This window comes from Protopterus annectens, chromosome 1.part1 (genome assembly GCF_019279795.1).
Source record: "Protopterus annectens isolate FY-2018-M chromosome 1.part1, PAN1.0, whole genome shotgun sequence".
NCBI classification, from domain to species: domain Eukaryota; kingdom Metazoa; phylum Chordata; order Ceratodontiformes; family Protopteridae; genus Protopterus; species Protopterus annectens.
This window is the reverse complement of record NC_056726.1, coordinates 1,352,794,715-1,352,819,238: the sequence shown is the minus strand read 5'-3', so window position 1 is coordinate 1,352,819,238 and position 24,524 is coordinate 1,352,794,715. Positions and strand designations below refer to the sequence as shown.

At 38.9% G+C, this 24,524-nt stretch overlaps 1 protein-coding gene across 6 annotated transcripts in view; it reads right to left on the bottom strand.

Annotated features, from left to right (window-relative positions):
- Positions 1–24,524, bottom strand: part of PIAS2 (protein inhibitor of activated STAT 2) — a 3,576,601-nt gene that overhangs the window by 1,585,903 nt on the left and 1,966,174 nt on the right. For all 6 annotated transcript variants that reach the window (XM_044082047.1, XM_044082063.1, XM_044082067.1 and 3 more), the window contains exon 8: positions 6,297–6,370. In XM_044082047.1, the coding sequence (XP_043937982.1) occupies positions 6,297–6,370 (74 nt within the window). The remainder of the gene's footprint in view (positions 1–6,296; positions 6,371–24,524) is intronic.

The window sequence follows — 24,524 nt, the reverse complement described above, 5'->3', positions numbered from 1 at the left end:
AAACTACTCATGCACCAACTCCCTCACTCAACCCTTTCTGGAATTCATAAACTCCAATGCCCTGGATCAACTTATCCACACCCCCACCAGGGGCAACAATATCCTAGATCTAGTCATTACCAACATGAGTGACCGATGTTCCACACCTGAAGTCAACACTTCACTGTCCGATCCGACCATAAGCTAATTACCCTAGAGATCCACATCCTGCCCCAACCCCCATTAAGGAAACCATGGTAAAAAATTTCTCCAAAGCCAACTTCATGCTTCTTAAGACAGAAGTGGTGAACTTCATGACACCCATGCAGATGGACAACCCAGTTATGACTACTGAATCCTACACAATTGCACTTTATAAGCACTTACTTGAGTGCATGGATCATGCTATCCCAAACAGAACCAAGATGCTATCCTCCAAATAAACAAACTGTACAACAGAAGGAAGAAACTATTGCAAAAGAGAGTAAAATCCCATGAGTGGAGGAGCTCCCTGGTCAGCCTCAGTAAGAAGCTGCTATCCCTGATAAAATCCTCCAAAGCTAGTTACAAAAACAAAATCGCCACTGATTCTAAAGACAACCACAAAGCATTCTATAGCTATGTCAAGAATCTCAATGGCAACACTCAGATCTGCTCTGAGTTACAGCACAATGGCACTAAATATACAGACCCAACTGATATTGCCAACATCCTGGCAGATACATTCAGTGCTAACTTTACGCCCCTCTCACCCCCTAAAGAACCCATCTCTATATCAGAAGAATGCAAAGTTCCTGTAATCATGGCTGCACAGCTAAAAACCACACTCTCCAAAGCCAAGAACACAGCATCCATGGGACCAGACAACATCCCAGGCTGCGTTCTACACGAACTACAGAATGAACTGGCACTCCACCTAAGTACCATGTTCAATCATAGCCTCACCTCAGGCTTTGTGTCTGCTGAACGGCACACAGCAATGGTTATGCCACTCCACAAGGGGGGAGCCACCACAGACCCCGGGAACTACCGCCCCATTAGCCTGACGAGCCTGGTCTGCAAGGCCATGGAACATATCATCATGGAACTTATAAACAAAGACATTGGTAATCGCCAAACTCTGGACTCCACCCAGTTTGGGTTTGTAAAAGGCAGATCATGTCTCCTAAACCTGATAGACTTTTTTGAAGCAGTCACCAAAGCCGTAGACAAGGGTATGGTGGTTCACACAGCCTATCTCGATCTTGCCAAGGCTATCAACACCATCCCCCACTCTGGAATTATAGATAAACTCACTAAACTAGGTACAAATCCCTATGTCACAAGATGGGATGCCAACTGGCTCACTGACAGAACCCACACTGTGAAAGTAGCAGACTCCAAATCAGACTTTAGATCAGTGACAAGTGGAGTACCACAGGGTTCAGTCCTGGGTCCTCTCCTGTTTGGTATCTACTTCTCTGAAGCACAGGCTAACATAGAAGTTTGCAGATGACTGCAAACTAGGAGCCATAATCAAAACTCCTAACGATGTGGACATCCTACAAAAGGGCCTCACTGAGACAGGTGCCTGGTGTCAAAACCATGGCCTCAAGCTCAATGCCAAAAAGTGCATTGTCATCCCCTTTGGTAAAAACTCTGTACCCATGAACTACAACATAGGCGGTAGTATACTTAACACCAAAAGTGTGATAAGAGACCTTGGGATGCAGGTGGACAGTAATCTCTCCTTTGATAATCACATCACCACAGCAGTCAGGAAATCCTTCTACGTGGCACACCTCATCACAAAAGGTTTCTCATCCAGAAAAAAAGAGGTCATTGTTCCCCTCTACTCCTCACTCATTAGACCCATTATAGAGTACAACGCCTCTTTTGGTATGTACCTCACAAGACATCTACAACAACGGGAAAGGCAGCAGAAATACCTCACAAAGAGGATTACCGGCCTCAAACAGACGCCCTACGCAGACAGTCTCAAAAAACTCCAGCTTTACTCCGTCCCATATCGCCTACTCAGAGGTGATCTCTGCCTAACATACAAAGCTATGTCAAACCCAGAGCTGTTGGACATGCTCCACTTAAAGAAATCCCAATCCCTCCGAGCTACATGCTCTAGGGACCTAAACCTTGTCACCACAATAAATAGAACATGCTGGAGGGATAGAGTCCTGTCCCAGAGACTTCCCATACTCTGGAATAAACTACCTATCTAGATCAAACAAAGCTCCTCATTAGCACTCTTCAAGACAAATCTTGATGATTGGATGGGAAATAGGAAATTCACCCCGGGGATCACCTCTGTGGCTCTGCTCGACAGTGGCACAGGAAAATAATTTTCTTGGGTGGCAAAATCCAGGGTACCTTTTTGGCTGGGCTTGTATAGGCCCCAGGGCCAATAGCCTAGTACCTACCTATGAACCTAAGTGTCACTAAACAACAATTCAAACATTTTACTATTGTATTCTGAAACATCCATCACCACCAACCCACCACCTTTGCCCGGGTTCATGATACAGACATCCCTCTTACCCAATATGTCACTGAGCAGATTTTTCTCCCGTTTGTCCAAATTAGAGGCTTCAGTAATACCTTTAAACCTCAGTTCCCTGATTTCTTTCTCACAAAGAGTTTCAAAAAGGTGAACCAGTGGATGGGAAGGGGGTATATAAAGGTACTAGGTCTAATCAAACGAGAATTCGGTACTGCTGAGTTTTCATTGTCTGAAAGATGCAGGGCCACATTCAATTTCCTGGTAAACAGTTTAAACTGTACAATAGTTTCAACCAGGTTGGCCCTTTTTGCTGGTACAAAATTCAACCCTTTAGAAAAGAGTTTGGCCCACTCCCCATCAATCACCAGGTGACTACACTGTAACTACTGAAATCACCTTGCACATTTTTAATAATTTTACATGCATTAGAATCATGTTCATGACACATCAAAACATTACTCATCTCCAGTGTTGGGTTTGAGCACCCTCCTCTGTTACTGGTACTCTGGTACTGTCCCTGGCCATACCTCCAACTCGTTTGATTTCCATCCCTCTGGTTCATCAATCTTTCCGATCTCCTCGGGGGGGGGGACTCTAAAGGGGCTCCAGATTCCATGTCATCACTATCCAAGTCAACATTTACATCCTGTTGAGCTTGCTCATTAAAGAAACTAGTTTGCTGACCTAGTGGTGGTTCCAGGTAGGCCCTACCACCATCATAATCATGTTTGTTTCTAACTAGTTTCTTTTCTTTTCGTGTTCTAACTTCACTAAGATCTTTGACAACCACAGAAAACACTTTGTAAAAATCATGTTTTTTGTGCTCAAATAAAAGGTCATTTTTTTACTAGTATCAACTTTGTTGATTTCAGTCAATAAATGAGCCATTTTCCTGTTGTCAACAGTGAGCAATTGCACCAACTCACAGCCTGTTGAACAGTTTGATTAAATCATGATGCAACTGTGAGTCTTTAACCAGTCCAGTTGGATATCTCCACATACAGAGGCCCTTAGGGACCTGCTCACATTTCAAACATTCATTTAAATAACTGTTTTCCAACTGTGTTTTTTTATATTTAAACAAAAGTTATTTATAAGAATGAATTTGTTCATCTACAGTACCATTAGTGTGTGTTGCCCAAGTCCAGTGTCGTAGTTCCATTCTGTATCAAGTCTAAGCCATTGTTCAACCGAAAAATCCAATGTTATGTCATTGCCATTGCTTGGCAAGCTTCCCAAATGAATGCTCAGCTCGCCATGAACTTCCTGGTTAACACCCACTCCTCCTTGAACTCCATTATCCTGACTGCTCACTCTCTGGGCTGTGGTGATGAATGACCTCTGCGAGGCCTGAGAAATAGATTCAGAAACTCCACGAACAGGCTCCGACCCATTTGAAATAAGCCTGTCAACTTTCTGACTAAGTTCAGCCACTGTTGCTGCCAAAAGAGCTACAGACTGAAATACAGCCGAAAAATCAGTGCTGGAAGCCACTCCCGACTGCTCTTGATCATCCATACTCCACAAACCAAAAAATAAACAAAGTAAAACCACTCAAAAGCAGCAAATAGATGAAAGAAGTGTGCATAACAGACCACCAGCAAAATCCAACTTTAAGTACTTTTCGTCAAGTTTCAGACTTCATCAGAATAAAATCACATGATCATGACAAACATATATACATACAAGGCTCAACTGACAGGAAAAGTTATCAAAGCTTGATGAAATATATAGAATCTCTAAGAAAAAAAAACAGTTCTACTATCTAATTTTGGAATAAATGATGAAAAGCCATGCAAAACTGTCTTCTGAGCTGGGGAATTTCTCTGACCTGATCCTGCTGCTACTTGGAAGATGGCACATGAGATCTGAGTTAGTCTGGGGGAAGAGGGCATTATGGAAAGGAAAGATTGGGATGGGCTCGAGGCTAGAGCACTACATTTGCTGTATCAGATCCGAGTGGTGACTCGAGGATGCATATGTTGGATCACAAGGACTGAATTAATAGCATCCATGCCTCAAAGATCACTTCCTCATCTTGAAAAGCTGGTTCAGTGGGCCAGGATCCCCACTGCCTTATTAGCTCAAGGATTTCACCAAAGGAAGTATTCTTCAGAAGGGGATGACTGGGAACCCGCTCAATGATTCAAGTCTATGTCAGAGGTGGGGGATTCCACTGGGGAGTCCACGTGTCTTCTTTTACATGTCCTCTTCATGAGGATCTCTGAATGTGATTTTTCTGAGTCCCCATTAGAGTCTGTTAGCACCATCACCATCTCTTTGAGGGTATCTGATCTGCTCTGTCTCTGACAGCCATGAAAGACAGGTTAGCATCTGAGGGTAGAGTTAGGGCCAAAGCAAGTTCAGCACACATCTCAATGTAGAAGCTAGCATCCTTTTTGGAACTGTGAATGCAGATCCAGAATCCACTGACACCTGCAAGACATACTCTGTGGTCGAACCACCTCCTGCTGAAGCAAAGGTCAAACCTCCAGCACCAAGGACCCATATGAGCAGTGATGGATATCAGAGTTGAGAGCTCAATGGTCAATGGCTCAGACACAGAGGAAGGATCCACACAAGTTGGAGATGAACATGGCTCCAAAGAAAAAGTGAGTAGAGAGACTGAAGCAGAGACTCACTTGGCGCGAAAAGTATCACAGTCAAGTGCGTTGGACACAAAACCAGTCAGCAGTTATAACACAGCAACCAAGAGGCAAGCAGATTCTGAAATCACTGGAGCTGACACAGGCACCAGAGGAAATAAGCTAATAATGGTGAAGAAGGACCAAACCAATACACCCTGGATGCAGATGGGATGGGATGATGCCCATCTCAAACTGCATCCTATGAAAGGTCCTCATCATGGTCTCTGAATCTCCTTTGGTGGAACTTCTGAAGGATTTAAAAGATCTTATAGACAATGCTGAAGGAGGTGTTGATGAAATAAATCTCAATAGTTCCTTTTCAAATGAGAGTCTGGGTGGAACCAGATAAGGGGACATGACCCAGATGTATTTTTCATTTACTTATTTATTCATTTGTGTTTGTTTTCTGGGGTAGAGCAATGATATCCACGGTCTTTTTTCAGCCCAACCAAAGAGCAGTGTCTGGTTAAGTGACTAGCTCAGAGTTACACAGTTAGGCAAGGGATGATGCAGGAATTAAACCTTGCACCACTGGACTACATGAAATGTCTCATTATTACCTGCAGACTATTCTGTCAGAAATAATGGGTGACCAAATTACTGTAAGGAAATAATTTTTTGAGCTGTGATACAGAATTGGAATTGCCTAGTCACAGTAAGGTCTTGCTGAGTTTAATTCTGGTGGCTGTCACAAAAAACAATTACTAGAAAATGGAAATCAAAATCAAAACCAACTACACTTGAAGTAGTGAATATTGTAACAGAGGCAAAAGAACAAGAAGTGGGATCTTTAAAAAACTGTAGGAGTAAGTTCATAAAAAAATGGAACTTGCGGGAACAATACATGCAGAAAAATGTTTTGGTGGAGAAATGAGGTTTAAGAGAAGGCAGGAAATTAATAATTTATGTAATGCTCTCTATAATACAAGATATATAATACTATATGCAATGTATGATGTTTGTAAATGTGAACTTGTTAATATGGCTTGATTACTTTTATATATATTTAAGTTTGCCTAAGTCATGAGTGCTAACTGAATAAAGGTCTCTCTTGATCTATGAGGATATTTGTTTTTATCTTGTTCTATGACACAAAACATCCCCAAAATGTCACTTACTGGAATTCCTTTTAAAGCACTGATGCAAAAACAATCCAAACAACCACATTTACTTACCGGGCACATCAGTGACACTCGTAGGCTTGTAGTTGCAACCTCACTATCAGGATCTGCAGTAAGTTTCTCTTTAACTAAAGAGGAAAATGCATGGTTATCAATATCTGGGAAATAAACTAATGAATGTTTGAGCTCTGTATGTATGTTAAATGAAAGGAAAGTATACAGTGATTTAAAACACATTAATGATACAGTGTATGGGTACAAGTGGAAAATATGCACATCTATTACTGTATGTAGATAGTTAGTGATACACTCTGTGTACAGGTAGAAAATATGCATTCCCATTACTGTATATAGATCCCTCTTCTCTTTATTTCATTACATCCGAGTGATGTCACCAGGTGCATCTGCAGTTAATTTATGGCTTGTTCATATTTGCATCAATAATTCACAAACTATGCTATGTACAAGGCTTTCAAATATTTCATCTTAAAGTTTACACAATGGCAAACTCAACTGCATTAATATTTAACCTCTGTCTAGTGCAGGTAAATAGATATTAGCTGTTGTTTTATGATATTCATTTATATAGATATAATTTTCACATTTTTTTAAAATACATCAACAACCAAGTAACACAGACAGAACTCCTTAGCCTCATATGAAAGCCCTAAGCTAGGCAAACAAAATGCTTCTGACAGTATGTGTGTAACTTGAATGGTTGCTGAGATTTTGTAAATTGTTTCTAAAACATTACAAACATAATAGTTACAAGGTTTACCTAAGCTACACAATGATCCAATACAACCCCCCTTCCGTCCGATTGTTGCAGGGAGGAACTGGAGTAGTGAGCCCTTGTCTATTTACGTAGAGAAAGCCCACAAATCCCTTCTAAATGTGAATAATTATGTTTTAAGAGACACAACGCATTTTTAACTGATTTATTTGCAAGTACACAGAATTTAATTATTGATGATATCATATTCCTGGTTACACTTGATGTAGCGTCCCTTTTCACTGTCATTCTGAAAGATGATGGTATTTTAAATATTAGATATATTTTACAACAACATGGGGGGGGTTTCACTAATGACCAAATTGATTTACATTGTATTCTTTTGAGAATAATTTTAGACAATAATGTGTTTGTATTTAATAATTTTTTTTTTACTGTCAAAGAAATGGAGTAGTTATGGGCACATCATGTGCCAATGGCTATGCCAATGCCGTATTGGCATTGTATTGACGTTGGATCCAACCCAGTTTGGCTTTGTCAAGGGCGGCATCTACTTTTCAGAAGTACAGGCAAACACAGGAGGATTATGGCTGACAAAGTTTGCAGATGACTGCAAACTGGGCACCATAGTTGAAAACCCATCTGACACAGACATCCTTCAGAAGGGTCTCATAGAAACGGATAACTGGTGCCAGAGCCATGGCCTAAAATTAAACGCCAAAAAATGCATAGTCATCCCCTTCGGGAAAAACAAGGTTACCCCTAGTTACCATATGGTGGCAATCCACTAAGCACAGAAGAGGTTATCAGGGATCTGGGGACCCAGGTTGACAGTAACCTTTCGTTTGACACTCACGTTGCCAAAGTAGTTAGGAAGACTTTCTACATTGCCCACCTGATCATGAAGGGATTCACATCTAGATCAAGGGAGGTCATCGTTCCCCTGTACTCATCACTCATCAGACCAATGATTGAGTACAATGCCCCATTCGGAATGTATCTGACCTGACACCTGCAGCAATTGGAAAGGCCCCAAAAGTTTCTCACTAAAAGGATAAAGGGTCTCAAAAATATGTCTTATGCTGCCCGACTGAAGGAACTCCAGCTCTATTCAGTCGCTTACTGACTGCTCAGAGGTGACCTGTGCCTGACATACAAGGCCATGTCCAACCCGGAATTAATGAACATGCTTCACCTCAAAAAATCTAAATCCATCAGAACTACAAGGGCAAGAGACTTAAACCTCGACACGGCTATTAATAGGACGTGCTGGAGGGACAGATTCATCACCCAGAGACTCCCTATGCTGTGGAACAAAATCCCGGTTCATGTGAGGCAGATCACCTCGCTGGCCTTGTTCAAGAGAAATCTTGACCAATGGATGGGAGATCACAGGTATACCCCAGGGATAACCTCAGTGTCACTGCTTGACAGAGGCACAGCAAAATAATGGGCATAGTATCCTTCAAACTAAAGGGGTGGCGAAAGCCACAAAACTCTGGGCTAGGCTTATAAATGCCCTAGGGCAGATAGCCTAGTATGAACCTATGAACCTATGGGAACATGAGAATATCATTGAGTCCATATAATACATTCATATTATTTTACTGCAGATTTGTAGATGATTTGTTTCGTTTATGGAAAAGACCTCGCTCTGGACTTGAAGCCTATGAGAAATGCATTAATGGGAGTACCACATTTTTAAGGTTCTCCTAAGTTTGTTCTGACAAGAATGTGAATTTTCTGGATGTTAATGTATTTATTAATGATGAAGGAAAAATAAGTACTAAAATGTTTAGTAAATCTTGTCATTGTAATCACTTGTTATACCGCAAAAGTATGCATCCATCCTATGTATTTAAAAATGTGGTAAAAAAATCAAGCTTTTAGAGCATCTAGACTGAACCCTGAAGAAGCTGATTTTAACAATGAAATTAGGAGGGCAACTGAGTTTCTTGTAAAGAGAGGTTATAATGAAATGGAAGTTAAAGATGCTTTTAAAGACATCAATGAATTAAGACAAAGAAGTGCTGGAGGGATAGGTTCCTGACCCAGAGACTCCCCAGACTCTGGAATAGACTGCCCATACATGTAAAGCAGAGCGCCTCTTTGGCCCTCTTCAAAAGGAACCTTGATGATTGGATGGGAGATAGGAAATTCACCACGGGGATCATGTCAGTCGCCCTGCTAGACAAGGGTCCAGAGAAGTAAATACTGTGGGAAGAAATAGCCAGGGAATTGTTTTGGCTAAGCTTGTATAGGCCCTAGGGCCGATAGCCTAGTACCAACCTATGAACCTATAAGCCTTATTTTTCTGAGACATGTAAAAAAGATGAAGAAAAAAATGTAAAATAAGCAAGTTAGAAAATTGAGAATACCGTTACACTATTCTAATAATGTGAATAATTATACAGGGGTTTTTAAGAAATATTGGCCCATATTAACCAGCGATGCTGAGCTAGAAAAATTAGTAGATGACGTACCGAAATTAAATTCCTATTTAAGAATATGAAGTCTCTAAAGAGACAGTTGTGCTATCCAAGAGAAATGAATACCAAGGAAAATGTTAGCTTAACCAAACCATGTGGAAAGTGTACAGCATGTAAATATATTGATAGTACAGGGAGTTTCTTCCATCCGGACCAGCTTAAAAATATACTTTTGAAGTTTCTGCCAATTGTAACACACCTCACATAGTTTATCTGGCTTATTGCCATCTATGTAAAAAAATGTATGTAGGTAAAACAGATAGATGTTTCAAAGACAGAATCAATGAACATGTATACCACATCAATAAAGGGAGTATATTTAATGCATTAGCTAAGCATATTAAAGAGACTAGTTTTAAATTCTTAGCTATAGGTAGGGTCAGGGAGAGTATTAGAGGAGGTGACATTAGACACCTCACTGAACAGCCAGAGGCAAAATGGATCATCACAATTAGAGGTGACTATGGACATGGGGTTAATGATAAAGTTCTCATACAACCTATATTAAAAAACAGCTCATTATTTAAATAGTTTGATTCATTGTGAACTTGTATATGAGAAATATTTTTTATTACAGTATTTTCATTAGAGTGTTTTTATTGCTGTATTTTAAATATTTGTGCTTTTAATGTGAGTTAACTTTAAGAAGGGGAGTCATGTGATCTTATGAAAGTAAATGATTATGGTATTTAAGAGGAGCTTTGTTAGCATCATATCACATCTGAAGAAGCAGGCATCTGTGAAAGCGCTTATGTGATTGTACTTAAGTTGAATTTATTGAATATATACTGGATTCTCTGGTCATTTTGAGTCCAGTCTTGTTTTTGTGGCAATTTATTCATTTATTAATGGACTTGGACTCTGGCATCTACTTGGGCTTTTTTTTTTCTGTTAATAGTTACTGTGTTTACTCTGACTTATAAAATTTGGTTTAAGACCTACAACTTAAGGAATGCTACCACTACAAAATAGTTTGTGCTGAAAAGTATGCCATTTATACTTCCTTCATAACCTCTACGGGTCCAGAGATATGAACATTTGTTTGAAATTTGAGGACATAATTTGATTCTGTCAAAAGACTTAGGCTCTGCTCGTTGGAAGTTGCAGTGCAAACTTTCTGAGCTCCACTGGAGTGAATGAGATAGATCTCACTCATACTCAGTTTTCTTTTACTGTTCCTAGTGAAGCTTAGAGGGCACAGAAAGAAGAAACCCAAGTACCCCCATAATAACCACACTATAAAGTTGTACCTTATTAGACTACCTGCCAAGGCTCAGAAAAGGAATATCAGTATGCTGAACTTGACAGAGCACTCCCATGCAGATCTACCATTATGGTTCATATGTAACTTTAATAGTGTGCACAGAGCATCCCAATTATACTCCAAAATTGGGGTAAAAGACAACCTGGTTGTGCGTTACTCTAGCATGTGAGACAATATTAATAGTGCTTAGAAAGGTGCTTAACAACTGTACTGTCAGTATTCACTAACGGCTTTAAGAGCTTTTAAAGCAGTTAAAACACTTGCAACATTTTTTCTGTCTTTTCTTCTGTAACTAGTAACATATGCAGCAGATAAAGCTCCATACACCAGAAAGAATCATAACTGGGTCTCTAATTGTAACCATCTAGTATGTGCTCTTTACATACATGTCAAAATTCATTTTTCAAGCTTCACTCTCAAGGTGAAGTTCTTGGCATCCATGTCTCAAACACAAAATAATGTGGTTACGATTGGAGACCTGATTATAATTCTCTACATCGGACACGGTCTGGTCAATACTCTTCACTACCATTATGACAGTGGCATCACGAAATAATACTTCGTACAACAATGCACAAAAGATCATCAAGATTTAGAGATCATATCCATCTTTCAGTGTCTTGTCTAAGTATTTAGAGAAGTCCATGTCAGACTAACATACATCATCATGGAATGCATTTTAAAAGAAAGCTTCTGATGTAGTCATTGTTCTAGTGGAATGTGATGTAGGTGCAGCAAGCAATACCCTTTTTATATATAAGAAACATCTTCAGTGAATTGTCACTTATGACATAGGCTATCATACATTTATATAAATGAAAACAAACCATCGTCACATATTTTCAGTTGCAAACATTATACATCACATATACTCTTCTATACAGTCATTGTCAGTCAAATGTTACATAGCTTATTCAATGCCTGACTCCCCTTACAGCTCATTCCTCCCCATATATTGTTCCCACAATTCCATTTTTTTCTATGTAATTTGCTCCTACTCTTTTCTAAAGATCCTGCTTCCAGTTCTTTTACTTCTGTTACTATATTAATTATTTCCAGTACGGCTGGTTTGGATTTTGATTTCCATTTTCTAGTAATTGCTTTTTTGGCACCCACCAGAATTAAACCCAACAAGGCCTTATTATGTCTAGGTAATTCAAATTCTGTATCATAGCTGAAAAAACATTTCTTTAGTTACAATAATTTACTCACCCAATATTTCTGACAGGGTAGTTTGCAGGGAATTTTAAAAGTCTGCCAATTCATTACATTCCCAAAAAACATGTTCCCAATTACCCTTTTCTTCCCCATCACACCTCCAACATTTGCAATTTACCGGAGGAAAAATTCTTTGGAGACTGATTGGGTTTTAAAAATAACTATGCAAGCATTTCCAAGCAAAGATCCTAAATCTTCTCACCTTTGTTGAATATTTGAAAGTCATGCATATATCCTCCCAATGTTTCTTTTTGAACTGCTTATCCAATCTTTCTTCCCAATCCTTTACAACCTCCTCTGATTGATTTCTGTCGTTATCATGTGATATTATATATGCCCTAATTATCCCTTCTTAACAGCAGCGTTTGTTCTATATTCTATTAAAAGTTCTACCAGTACTGGTCTTTTACGTAGGATCCCTTTATTCCTTTCTCTTTGGCTATACTCTGATATCAATCCTTGACAGGGAAGGCAATCTCTAGCCTGCAGTACAAATGAATTCTTGGCCTCTTCCCATTCTATTAACTTTTCCCATCTAATTATGTACTTTAGTACCTTGATTTCTTTGCCAGTTTTCTTCAGTTAATTCCAGCCTCCTCTTGCCTCTTCTCTCTATCCCTAACTGCAGTCATCCCTATCAGCAGAATATTCTTTTTCCATTCCTGTGTTGGCTTAGTTCTTAGAATACTTTACAAATATAATATTCTGTATTACTGTTATTCTCCTTTAGGATCTGCATCCACAATCCTAATCTCTCCTTATTTCTTGAGCTTCCTCCCTTGTTTTGTCATCATCTCTTTCCACTTTGAATTATAGCTTTCTGATTGTGCTATGTATAGATAGAAGCCTTAATTGTACACCTCGAAAACATCTCTTCAAATAACATAATCCCAAACTACCTTGTTGTATTTGAAGGATCAAAGTATTCCACCTGACTCTTGCCCTCTTCCCCTCCCAGATAAAATCTTTCAACTCTTTATTAATTGCTATCCAAAAATTTACCTCTGGTTGATAAAAATATGCCTGACCTGTATATAAATCTTTGCTACGCATATCCATAAATCAGAGTTTCCAATTTCTCATTTTTTGAATTATCTTTTGTTTAGTCTCTTCCCACATATTATTAGCTGCAATAGCCCACTCTCCTAAGTATTTCATTTTACCATGTTCCCATAAATATGGGGATTGATGAACCAATTCATGCGTGGGCACACAGTCTTTAGCTATTGCCTTTGTTTTATCTTCACTAATTCTGTATCCTGAAAAGACATGAAACTGCCTCAGAATGTTCCACAGCAGTTTTGCAAAAGGAGGTACTGTTAGCACAGCTAGCTGGAATTTTGTAAATAATTATATGTCATTGGTGAATATCAAAATAATTTATATAAAATGCTTGTGTTACAAATGTATTAAAACAGTATGTCATGTGTATATCAAACTGCTTGTACAGATGTGTGTGTTGAAGAGGTACTTGTGTTTAAAATGGATCCACGGGTTGCCCTACTGGAAGGGAATAAAATGTACATGCATTATTGTAACTGTTTAAATGTATATTGTAACTGTTTAAATGTATATATTTTAACAGTGGAAACTGGAATATAGGAGGTTAACTTCAGAAAAATAACTGAAATTAAATTACTTTTTGGCTAGGCCACAAAAGATGGCATCTTTCAGTTTTCAATGCAGCAAGAGACAAGTTGGTGCTAGGAAGCTTTCTGTGTTGTCTTTAGGGTGAACTAGTTACTAGTCTTGAATGTATGAAAGAATGCAATTGTTTTATGACTTCCAGCATCTGCCAAGGATCTGAGGAAAAGCCTTGTCTGTATAGTGTTACAGGTAAATGCTAAATGCTGCCAGCTTCTAGCAATTGGGGGCTTGGCCTGTGGACTAGAAGTCGGATGACCAGAAATTATGTCATTTTTCAAGCTAACCCAGCAGTAATAGTTCAGATATTAATTTCAGAAGTCTCTTAGTGAGACAGAGCATTCTGTATTTGGTCTTGGACCTGACAAGAAGACCCATTCACCACACATATGCCTTACTCTATTAGTAAGTGCTTAAGTTATAGTATAATTCTCTTAGATTCAGTCAGAAATATAGTAAAGCTTAGTTTATATATTTTTCTTTCTTTATTTGATACTGTTCTGCAATGTTGTTTTAAATATTTCCTGTGGTTTTGAACTCTGCTGTCACTGTGAATATATATTAAGTACTGTCTTGTTTTTTTTATTTCTATTATTAAATATATTTAAACGTTTCATTGTGGCTGATCTGTATAGAGATATTTAAGTTTTGAGAGTACTTGCATATTTATTTGGTGACACTGTATGGGCTACTCCTAATAGCTTTGCTCTTGGTCAAACTACCATTTGTGTTAATATTAATATTACACAGTAAAATTGAACACCCTTTGTTAAGGGCCTCAAAGTAGCTGAGAGGAGTTGACTGGTGGCATTGCTAACTACCTTATAGTCTAGACAGAAGGGGGCATAGTTAGTAAACCTGTGCCAGCCTTTCCCAGGTGTGTGTGTGTGCGTGTGTGTGTGTGTGTGTGTGTGTGTGTGTGTGTGTGTGTGTGTGTGTGTGTGTGTGTGTGTCTCAGCTACTTGGACAGGGACACGAAGAAATGGTTGGACAGAGAGGGTGTTGGAGGTCTTAGCTTGGTCACTCAGCTAAGATCTCAACTCTATTGCTGTGCCAGTGGGGAATCTTACTGGGGATCGGGAGAAAGCAAGAAGCCAGCCTCCGACTGACTGTGGTCTCTGTGTGCTCTTAAGGGAAATTGCAATTGATGCAGAGAGCTGCATCTAGAAATACTGTCTGTGTTCCTGTTATTCTTTCAGTGAACGCTCCCCCACTGTTGCCAGTGGTGAGGATTAAGGCTCCTTGATTACTGGTCGAGTGGTAGGCCATCACAACAGTGAAATATCCTTTTCTGGCTTTATCAGATACATAATAATATCATCGGCAAATAAAGCTGATGCATGGAACAGACTACCAAATTACTTTAATGCAAGTGCTAGTTCAGATATTTTTAAGAACAGCCTGTATACATATTATAGTGACTACTTTTTTGATACATTGGCAGGCTAGAAGGACATTGACACCTCTGCTTGAAATATTTGTCTGTATGTATTTTCTTGATTACCATTCCAGTTATATCGTTACATTTCCGAGTCCTTTATTTTCTTTGTCAATGTTTTTAAATATAGTAGAAATAATAAAGGGGGAAGAGGATACCCCTGCCTGGTTACTCTGTTTAAACAGATCTCATCAGAGATGAACCTCCCATTTTAATTTTCACCTCTAATTCCTCATATATCCACCTAGTTAACCTTATTATTTTGCTGGGGAATGCAAATGTTTTTATTTCTTTACTAATACAATCTCAGCTTATTCTGCTGAATGCTTTTTCTGCATCAAGACCCAACACCAACAGGGGTAATTTCTTATATTTTGTTTCCCTCTGTGTCATCACTGTTCTATTAATGCTGTCAAATGTTTACCTTCTCTCCACAAGACCACATTGGTCCATATATATATCAATTTCGGCATCACCTTTGCCATTCTTTTAAGCTATTATAGACAAACATTGAAATGGGTCTATATGAAGCTGGATTTGATAGGTATCTACCGTTTTAGATAATAGAGCCACCACTGCTTTATTCCAGGATGTTGGTGCTTCTCCTCCTTTTAAAATACTGTTAAACAAACACTTCAAGATCTTCATTGCTTTCTTCCTTCCTAGCTTCCAAACTTCCACAGGAGTATCATCTATTCCTGCATACTTCCTTGTAAATTGTTTATACATCACTATTTTTTATCTCATATCCCACTATCTTAACTATTAGTAATTGAGTCTTATATACCTCTAACCTTGGCATATTTAATTATTTTATAAACATTTCCATTTATATTTTTTCTTGATTTCCAAATTGCTCAGCTTTATACAGACTTTTATAAAATGTCTGAAATATTTCTAATACATCTACAGGATCTCTGGTTATTTCCCTTGTTACAGACTCCCTAAGTGTGGCAACAACCCTTTCTACTCTCTGTTGCCTAAGCCATTGTGCTAAAAGCTTTTGTGCTCTTCAGTTATTATCAAAAATAGTTTAACAGCAATCTTTCTAAACCCCATGCATATTATCAAGGTAATCCCTTATTTTCTCTTTAGCACTCTGCAGTTGGGCCTCTTCATGTTGTGTGACATTCCCCCTATTCTGCAATACTTTAGCCTTTGTCAGTCACTCTAAATAATTCTTGTTAATTCTTAACCATCTCTTTTTCTTTTATTTCTACCTTACTCCACACTTTCCTTTTATCCCACTCACTTGCTATATTTTCTGAAGAAATTTATATCTTCCCAATTAACTGCTGAATAATTTCTACTACCTATTCCTTAAATTCTTCTCTGTTTAACAGATAGGTGGGGAAGCACCACTGTCTCAAATTTCATTACACTGCATTTATCAGATACATATTAAAACATTCAATTAAATGCACGTTCCTGTGAAATATAATTTCTATCTAGCCTAGACCAGTTTTTGTACCTTGGGGGATAATATGTATATTCTTTCCGAGCTCCTACTACTGAATTTACATACCAAACATTTTCATACATTTCTTAAAAACTCTTTTGTTATATTTTCCCTTCTAGGCCCTCCCAGATATATCTTCACTATTGCAAATCAAATTTCAGTCCCCTCCTATAAGTAATATTCCCTGCTGGAAGTTGATTATTTCTTACAGAATTTTCTCAAGATCCACTATCACAGTTTGTAGAATATAAGTATATGCCAGCATAATCCTCCTACTTTGCAAGTAGCCCTTATTACTACAAAACTACCATTATTGTTTTTTTCCCTCTTCTATCACAATTAGAGCTCCTCTAGAAATTAATATAAGTACTCTAATTTTCCTTTGTCCCAGACATTACAATGAATAACCATCCTGAAACCCCTTCCTTAGCAAATTCACATGCTCATTTCTTTCCAAATGTGTATCCTGTAGCACAGCTATTTGCACTCTGCATTTTTTAAAATAGTTCAGTAGTCTTTCTTGTTTCTAAATACATCTGAGACCATTCACATTCACAGATAAAATGGAAAGTGCTGCTATTATGATAAAAATTAATATTCCTACGTGCTATGTGTAACAGCTTTTTTAAGTCTAGTTTCAGCTTTTGTATTACACACATACACTAATGTATCGCAGATTGATCTTTTATACAGTTATTTCTTGCCATATCCATATGAACCTTTGTTACATCATTTTATTTATTTATTATTTATTTATTTAAATTTGAGGACCGGGAGTGTCCGACTGGACATAGGTCCATTTTCAGCAGAGGCCCGGGGAGAAAAGCTTCACAGTTAAAATAAACAGACAGTAGTTACACTGGATTACATAGCGATTAACAATTTGACAATTTAACATAGCAATTACTTACAACATATTTACAGATGAAGAACACAGTACATCAGTAGACAACTAGAATCTTTATCTGTGAAGTACATAACAGACATTAACAAATGTTACAATGAGAAGTTCCTGTTGCATAATAAGTACTAGGCTTATGAGCATCTGAGCTTGCTATAATCAAGGTAGTTAGTGGAGTGGAAAGAAAGGTAGTGGTTGGATGGGGTGGATGATAGAGTGGGAGTTGCAAGGCACAGTCAGCATGTTTTTAAGTGCACTTTTAGTAAAGTTTTGAAGTGGGTGCATGATGGTACGGAGGTAATTGTGGGTGGAAGGGAGTTCCATAATTTGGCTATGGTGCAAGAGAATAGTGCTTCACCAGCAGAGTTACTGGCTTTAGTGATCTGCAAGTGATTTTTGTTGCTGGATCTTAGTGGTCTGGTGGTGCGATAGGGTTGGAGTAGATTCTGGAGGGATGGGACATTTAGTGGATGGTTTACTAGTTTGGGGGTGAGTGAGAGTTGATACCACTGAAGGAGGTGAGGGAGTTCAAGCCAGCCCAGTTCAGCAAGTGAGAGACAGTGGTGACTATGGTAGGATGCCCCTGTGGCGAATTTGGCAATTTTGTTGTAGCAGGTCTCTAGCTTGTTTAGATCACATTGCCTTAGGTTGGTATATGTTGGAGAGGCATAAAGTAGGGTGGAGATGAGGTGGGAATTTGCTATTGAAATCTTTGCTGCTTTGGTGAGAAATTGCTTATTTCTGTATAATGCTCCTAGTTTTTTTGTGGACTTTTTTTATGGTCATGGATATGTGAATGTCAAATTTTAGTTTATTGTCTATTTCCACTCCTAGCAATTTGGTGTGTTCAGTTGGGTATATAGTGATGTTGTCTTTTGCTGTGATGTTAAAGTGAGAGTTGTTTTGAGCATGTTTGGTGGTTTGGAAGATGAGTAGTTTAGTTTTGTTTGGGTTGAGTATTAATTAGGCATCGGATAACCAAGTTTCAACAGAGGAAAAGGCTTCCTGTGTGACTTTTTGCAGTTTTGGTAGGGACTGGGCTGAGCAGATGATGGTTGAGTCATCTGCGTATTGTATGAGTGTGCCATGTTTGGTGGCAGAGGCTAGATTATTGGTGTAAACAGAGAAGAGTAGGGGTCCAAGGATGTTTCCTTGGGGAACCCCTATGGAGACAGGTAGATTGTTGGTCAGACAGGTAACTGAAACCAGTTGGTGACTGATTGTGAGAAGGATAGGTTATTGAGGACAGAGATAAGTTGTTTGAGTGGGACCATGTCAAATGCTTTAGATAGGTCTAGGAAAGTAGCAGAGGAGAGATAGCCATTGTTTTTATGCTGAAGGATAGTATTAGTAAAGGAGAGTAAGGCAGTGGTGGTGCTATGGTTTGGTCGGAAACCATGCTAAGTACTGGAAAGGAGGTTGTTAGGAGGTAGTCTGAGACCTGAGAGTGTATGCATCTCTCTAGTATTTTGGAGAGTGTAGAGAGAATAGCTATGGGGCGGTAACTGGTTAGTTCTGTGGAGGGTCCATCTTTGTGGAGGGGAATTATATGTGATACTTTCCACAGTGTGGGAATGTAACTTTCTGACAGAGATCAGTTAATCAAGATGGATACTGGGTAGGCCAGAACATCAGCTGCGATTTGTAGGTATTCACTTGGGAGGTTGTCTGCTGCTAATTTGGTGGGTTTAAGTTTAGTTAAGAGTTTTTTTATGTTGGAGGTAGGTACAGGAGAAAAAGAGAAGGCAGTGGGGAGATTACTAGTTGAAGGTGTGTAAACTTTAAAAAATAAAATCATAAAATAAATTTAAAATCATAGAAGCCTTTTTGTTTTAATGAAAGCCTTCAAAGAAACATACACACACAGACAGAACATCCACATAACCTAATAAAAATATATAGACACAAAACTATAAATATCTTCAAATAATGAAGTTTAACCCTCCTAATAAGAACAACTGTCCCACATTGACAACTACCCTCACTGACCTGAACTGACCTATAATGAAGGTTATCTATGCTAAAATTCATGGTACACCCTGTGCTTCTACTTACACTAAATGCTGTATGTTTTTGTCTTATCTTGATTTCTCTGCCAGATGGAGAAACAATTTGAATACTTTCAGAAAATGAGTTCAGTCACTGAATGAGAAAGTATTCTGTTTTACTGCTCTTACCAGCTTGTCTCCACAGAAACAGAAAACCAGATACACAGTTGCCTTCAACTACAAGCGTCACATGTTGCACTGTAAACATTTATTTGCTAAAGGATATTTTTTTCATTACATTCAATGTTCTTTTATTTACTTTCTTCCACTTAAAACATATTGCTACATCAAGCCCAGGGCCTCAATCCAGTCATTCCCTTATACAAAAGTAAGACAAAGCATATAAGTTTTACTGATATCATGATCTTCTGTCCAGGCTTATTTCTCTTTTTACCTTGCAGTGCCTACATTTCATAAAACTAAACAAGAAGAAAGAAAGATGGAAGGGAAAATGGATCTGTTTACTTTAATATCCCTAGTCAACACAAAAATAACAGAAAATGTTTTACTGTACAACATGCAGTGCACATGTCATGCTTTATAAAAATACTGTTAAGATCAAAAACTATTTTACCTCTTTCTTTCCTCTTCCTGTTTCCTTAATATTCTTCCAAACATCAGTCCCCTAGAAGATTAACAAGGTCAAAAAGTTCAATATTTCCAGGTTTTCTTGTTTCTATATATTTCAGAAATGTGACTGATACGTCATAATCCCATATTTATCCATTAATTTCTGAGTTTCTTCCTGTTGATCTCCATCTCCCAAGTCCAGTCTCTGGCTCATTCCCAATGTACTCCTGGTTCTTCTAGTCAACTCCTGTGCTTTTTTTGTCCCTCAAGCATTTTCCTTTGGAACACTGGAAAAGATTTTAATGATATAGGCTCTCTGTGAGCTTTATTATTAGAAGAAGAAGCAGACTCCCCATCTGTTTGATAACTCATTTTTTGTTGGACAATCTTTTGTATTCCTTTCTTAGAATGTTCTACATCCAAAAATGACTTTGACCCTCCAAGAAAAAAATATTCTGAAGATAGCTGGATATAGAAGCTTGAATCTCACACCTGCTTCTCAACATTCCCTGACTGCCAGAATAAATTTACTCTTCTTCCACCTGGTATACCGTGAGTCTCTCTCTCTCTCTCTCCAACTTTTAGCACTTTGCCCTTCTACCTCAGTTTTGTCAGAATCAACTCTTTTCCTGGCAGGTTTGCATCTTTATTATTACAGGTCTTAGCTGCTTTCTCATGGCCACGTTTGGAGCATACACATGATGTGCCCTTTCAATTAACAACTCCTGTTGTGGAATACCAGTCCAGTTGCTTATTTGTCCTTTCATAAAATTAATACAGTCTGTTCCTCCCAGTTTCTCTGGTATATCAGAAAAAAGTTATGTACTTGCAAAAAGTACCATCTGTGCTGTCCATTTTCATTCTTCCCCAACTGTTGGGTTTGGATCCGACCCTCAGATCCGACTTGGCCATTACTTTAGTTTGTGGCCAGCAAAAAGTTCTCGAGCTCCTCCTTTACCCATAATGCACCAACCCCTAACATATCCCAGATCTTGTTTACTGTTTTACCTAAGGTAGGAAGTATTAAGATAATATTCCTGACAGAAGAAACCATATCTGAAGCTCAACATGAGGATCAGTGTAGTGTCCTCATAAGCTCTCGTTGTTCCAGAAATCAACTGAAAAAAAGGTCAGGGTTGGTGGGTGAAAAGTTGAGGAAGAATAAAAATGGGCAACACAAATGAAATGTAATGGTATGTACATAACTTTTTTATCTGAAGTTGTCAATTTTTATTCTATCCTCAACTGTTGGGACAGAGTCCTCAGCTACCTAAATTCCCGGGTGGAATCTAAGAAAGGATATTTCAGAGCACAATTGAGCCAAAAGCTGCTCTTCCCCCATGAGACCAGATCCAGTTTGTAATGAGTAATAAAGGTAAGATGACTGACTCAAGTTGCAGCTGCACACATGTCATCCATGGAAGCCCTAGAGTGGAACATTGAAGAAGTTGCCATGGATCTAACTGAATGGTCTCTTAAAGGTTTTGGCAAGGACAGACTCAATTTGTTGTAGATAAATGATATGCAATGTGTCAGCCATATGACTAAAGTCACCTTAAAATGATTTGCCCAATTTAGAATCTGCAAAAGAGACAAATGATTGATTTGTCTTTCTAATTTTTTTGTTCTATGGAAGTAAAAACATAATTGTCTGTAGACATCCAATAAATGCAAAATATATTCACCTTTGTTTGCAAATTTAGGAAAGAAGACTAGCACATTAATGTACTGCTTGATATTGGATTATGACACCACCTTAGGAAGGAAAATAGGTTTGGTACGTAATGTTACTCTATCTCTGAAAAATCAAGTAGGGAGGATCACAAAACAATGCTTGAAGCTCTGAAATTCTTCTAGCAGAGGTAATGGCCACCAGAAAAATAGTTTTCCAAGTCAGGAATTTAAGATCACATTTTGCTGCTGGTTCAAAGGGAGAATGAATTAAGGACTGTAGTACCAAATTTAAATCCCATAGTGGAGTAAGATCTTTCTAGAGAGGTCTCAGCAGGAGAGTACCTCTCAAAAAAGCCTTATAAAGCTTAGATGAAGCCAAGGAAGAATGGTCATATCCAATAAGAAACTTACTGATACCTGCCAACTGAACTCTAATTATTGAGGAGCTAGCTCCCTCAGTAAACACTGCTGCCAAAAATTCAAGAATACTTTGTACAGGAGCTGAGAATGGGTCAATGTGTTTCTGATGTCTCCAAAAAGCAAACTTTTCCATTTACTTCTGTAAAGTTTTCCTGTAAAAGCCTTATGGTAATATAAAAGCATATGATGGACAGGAGAAAAGAGCATCGGTTGTCTGGCTATCAAAGGAATTGGAGAAACCAGGTTGTTAGCTTGAGGTATGAGATATTCAGATGAGTCATGCCTGTCAGGTGAGACAGGAGTCTGGAATAGAATTCAAGGTGGGTAAAGTAGATGAGGCCAAAGGAAGGGGAATCAAATCTGGCGAGGCCAGTAATGTGCAATGAGGATGACTTTGCTCTTCAACCAGGCAATTTTCTTTTCTGCATAAATTTGGGAATTAGGTGCTTAAAAATAAAGGCAAACCAGCATCACGGCTAGCAATAGGCACCTTTTAATAAAACAAAATTAAAAGTACTTCTATACAAAGCTACAAAATCAGTGAAGCATTTACTATTAAACCTAATTTAAAAGACTTAAACAGATTTAAGTGAAAAAGAAGTTATGTACTCACCATAAAGTTCCATGTTTGTAGTCCATCTCGCCCTTCATTCTTACATATGGGTTCGGAGCTGATCCTCGGCTCTGACTCGGCCTATTAGAAAGCTCAAAGTCTTCTAGTTGGCTCGTGGCTAGGTAGGTATCCCATAGTGCACCAGTACAATCCCCATATCTTGTTTGCTACTAAACTATAGAAAGAGAGAACTAAAGCTATCCCGAAAGAACAACAATACTGAAAGGTCTCCACCTTATTATGGAAAAATTATCCTGCCTCCAGATCCTTCCAGGACAGGGGTAGGTGGGTGGGCTCATAAGAATGAAGGGCGAGATGGACTACAAACATGGAACGCTATGGTGAGTAAGTAACTTCTTTATGTTCTGTAGTCCTATCTCGCCTTCATTCTTACATATGGGACAGTGTCCCTAGCACCTTATTCTTGGGTGGCTCACGGAAAAATACTCCAGAGTACCATGGAACCAAAGGAGGCTCTACCCCTAGAGGTCAGGTCCAATTTGTAATGAGTAATAAATGTATGAGGGGTAGCCCAGGTTGCTGCTGCACAAATATTGTCAATTAGAACTCTGGCTTGGAAGGCTGCAGATGTAGACTGGGATCGTGTAGAATGAGCCTTAATCTTGAACGGTAAAGGCTTTCCACTGGAAGAATAAATAAAGGAAATACAGCTTGAAATCCAATTCGAAAGGGTCACTTTGTAGACCGAGAGATCTAATCTGGAGTCAGAGAATGATACAAACAATTGGTCTGACTTCCTGAGTTTCTTAGTCCTGTGAAGACAGAACCGTAATTGTCTGTGAACATCCAACTGATGAAATTTGTACTCTGCTGTGTTGGAATAGTTAGGGAAAAACACCGGCAGCTCTATGGTTTGGTTCAACTTATTATGAGAGCAAACTTTAGGGATAAAAGATGGATTTGTGCGAAGAGAGACTCTATCTTTGTAGAAAATCAAATAAGGGAGCTTGATAGACAGTGCCTGTAACTCTGATACTCGTCTGGCAGATGTGATGGCTACTAAAAACAAAGTCTTTCAAGACAGAAACTTCAGTGGACACGAATGAGCAGGTTCAAAGGGTGGAGAAGTTATTTTGGACAGGACGAAGTTTAGATCCCAGGAAGCTACCGGTTCCTGAAAAGGAGGTCTCAGCAGAGTAGCACCTTTAAGGAAAGTTTTACACAATCTTTGTGACATCAGCTTAGACTCATGTTGATCCAAATGAAAATTAGATATCACTGCCAACTGAACCCTAATTGTGGCAGCAGCAGATCCCTGGTGGAAAAGTTCAGACAAAAATTCTAAAAACACTGGAATGGATGCAGTGTAAGGGTCAGCATTCCTTTCTTCACCCAAGATAGAAAACCTTCTCCATTTGCTAGTGTATAACCTTCTAGTGGAAGGTTTATGTGAAGATGTGAGAATGTGGGTCACAGCAGGTGAAAAATGATGAAGCCTGACTAGGGATGGAATTGGAACAGCCACGCTGTCAAGTTGAGTGTGTGGAGGCTGGGGTGAAGAGAGTGTGACGTGTGTCAAGAGGTCTGGCACTGGGTCCAGAGTCCATGGATCATCTAGTAGATGAGGCCCGAGAAAGGGGAACTAAATCTGAGAAGGCCATTAAGGAATGATGAGAATCAATTTGCTTCCCAACAGCTTCACTTTCTGAATCACCTTGGATTTGAGAGGAAAGGGAGGGAAGGCATAAAGGAGACCCAGAGGCCAATCGTGAACAAGTGTGTCTCTCGGTGACTGCCCCGGGGGGGGGGGATAAGGGAAAGGTAGCTGCTGCATCTGGAGTTGATCAGAC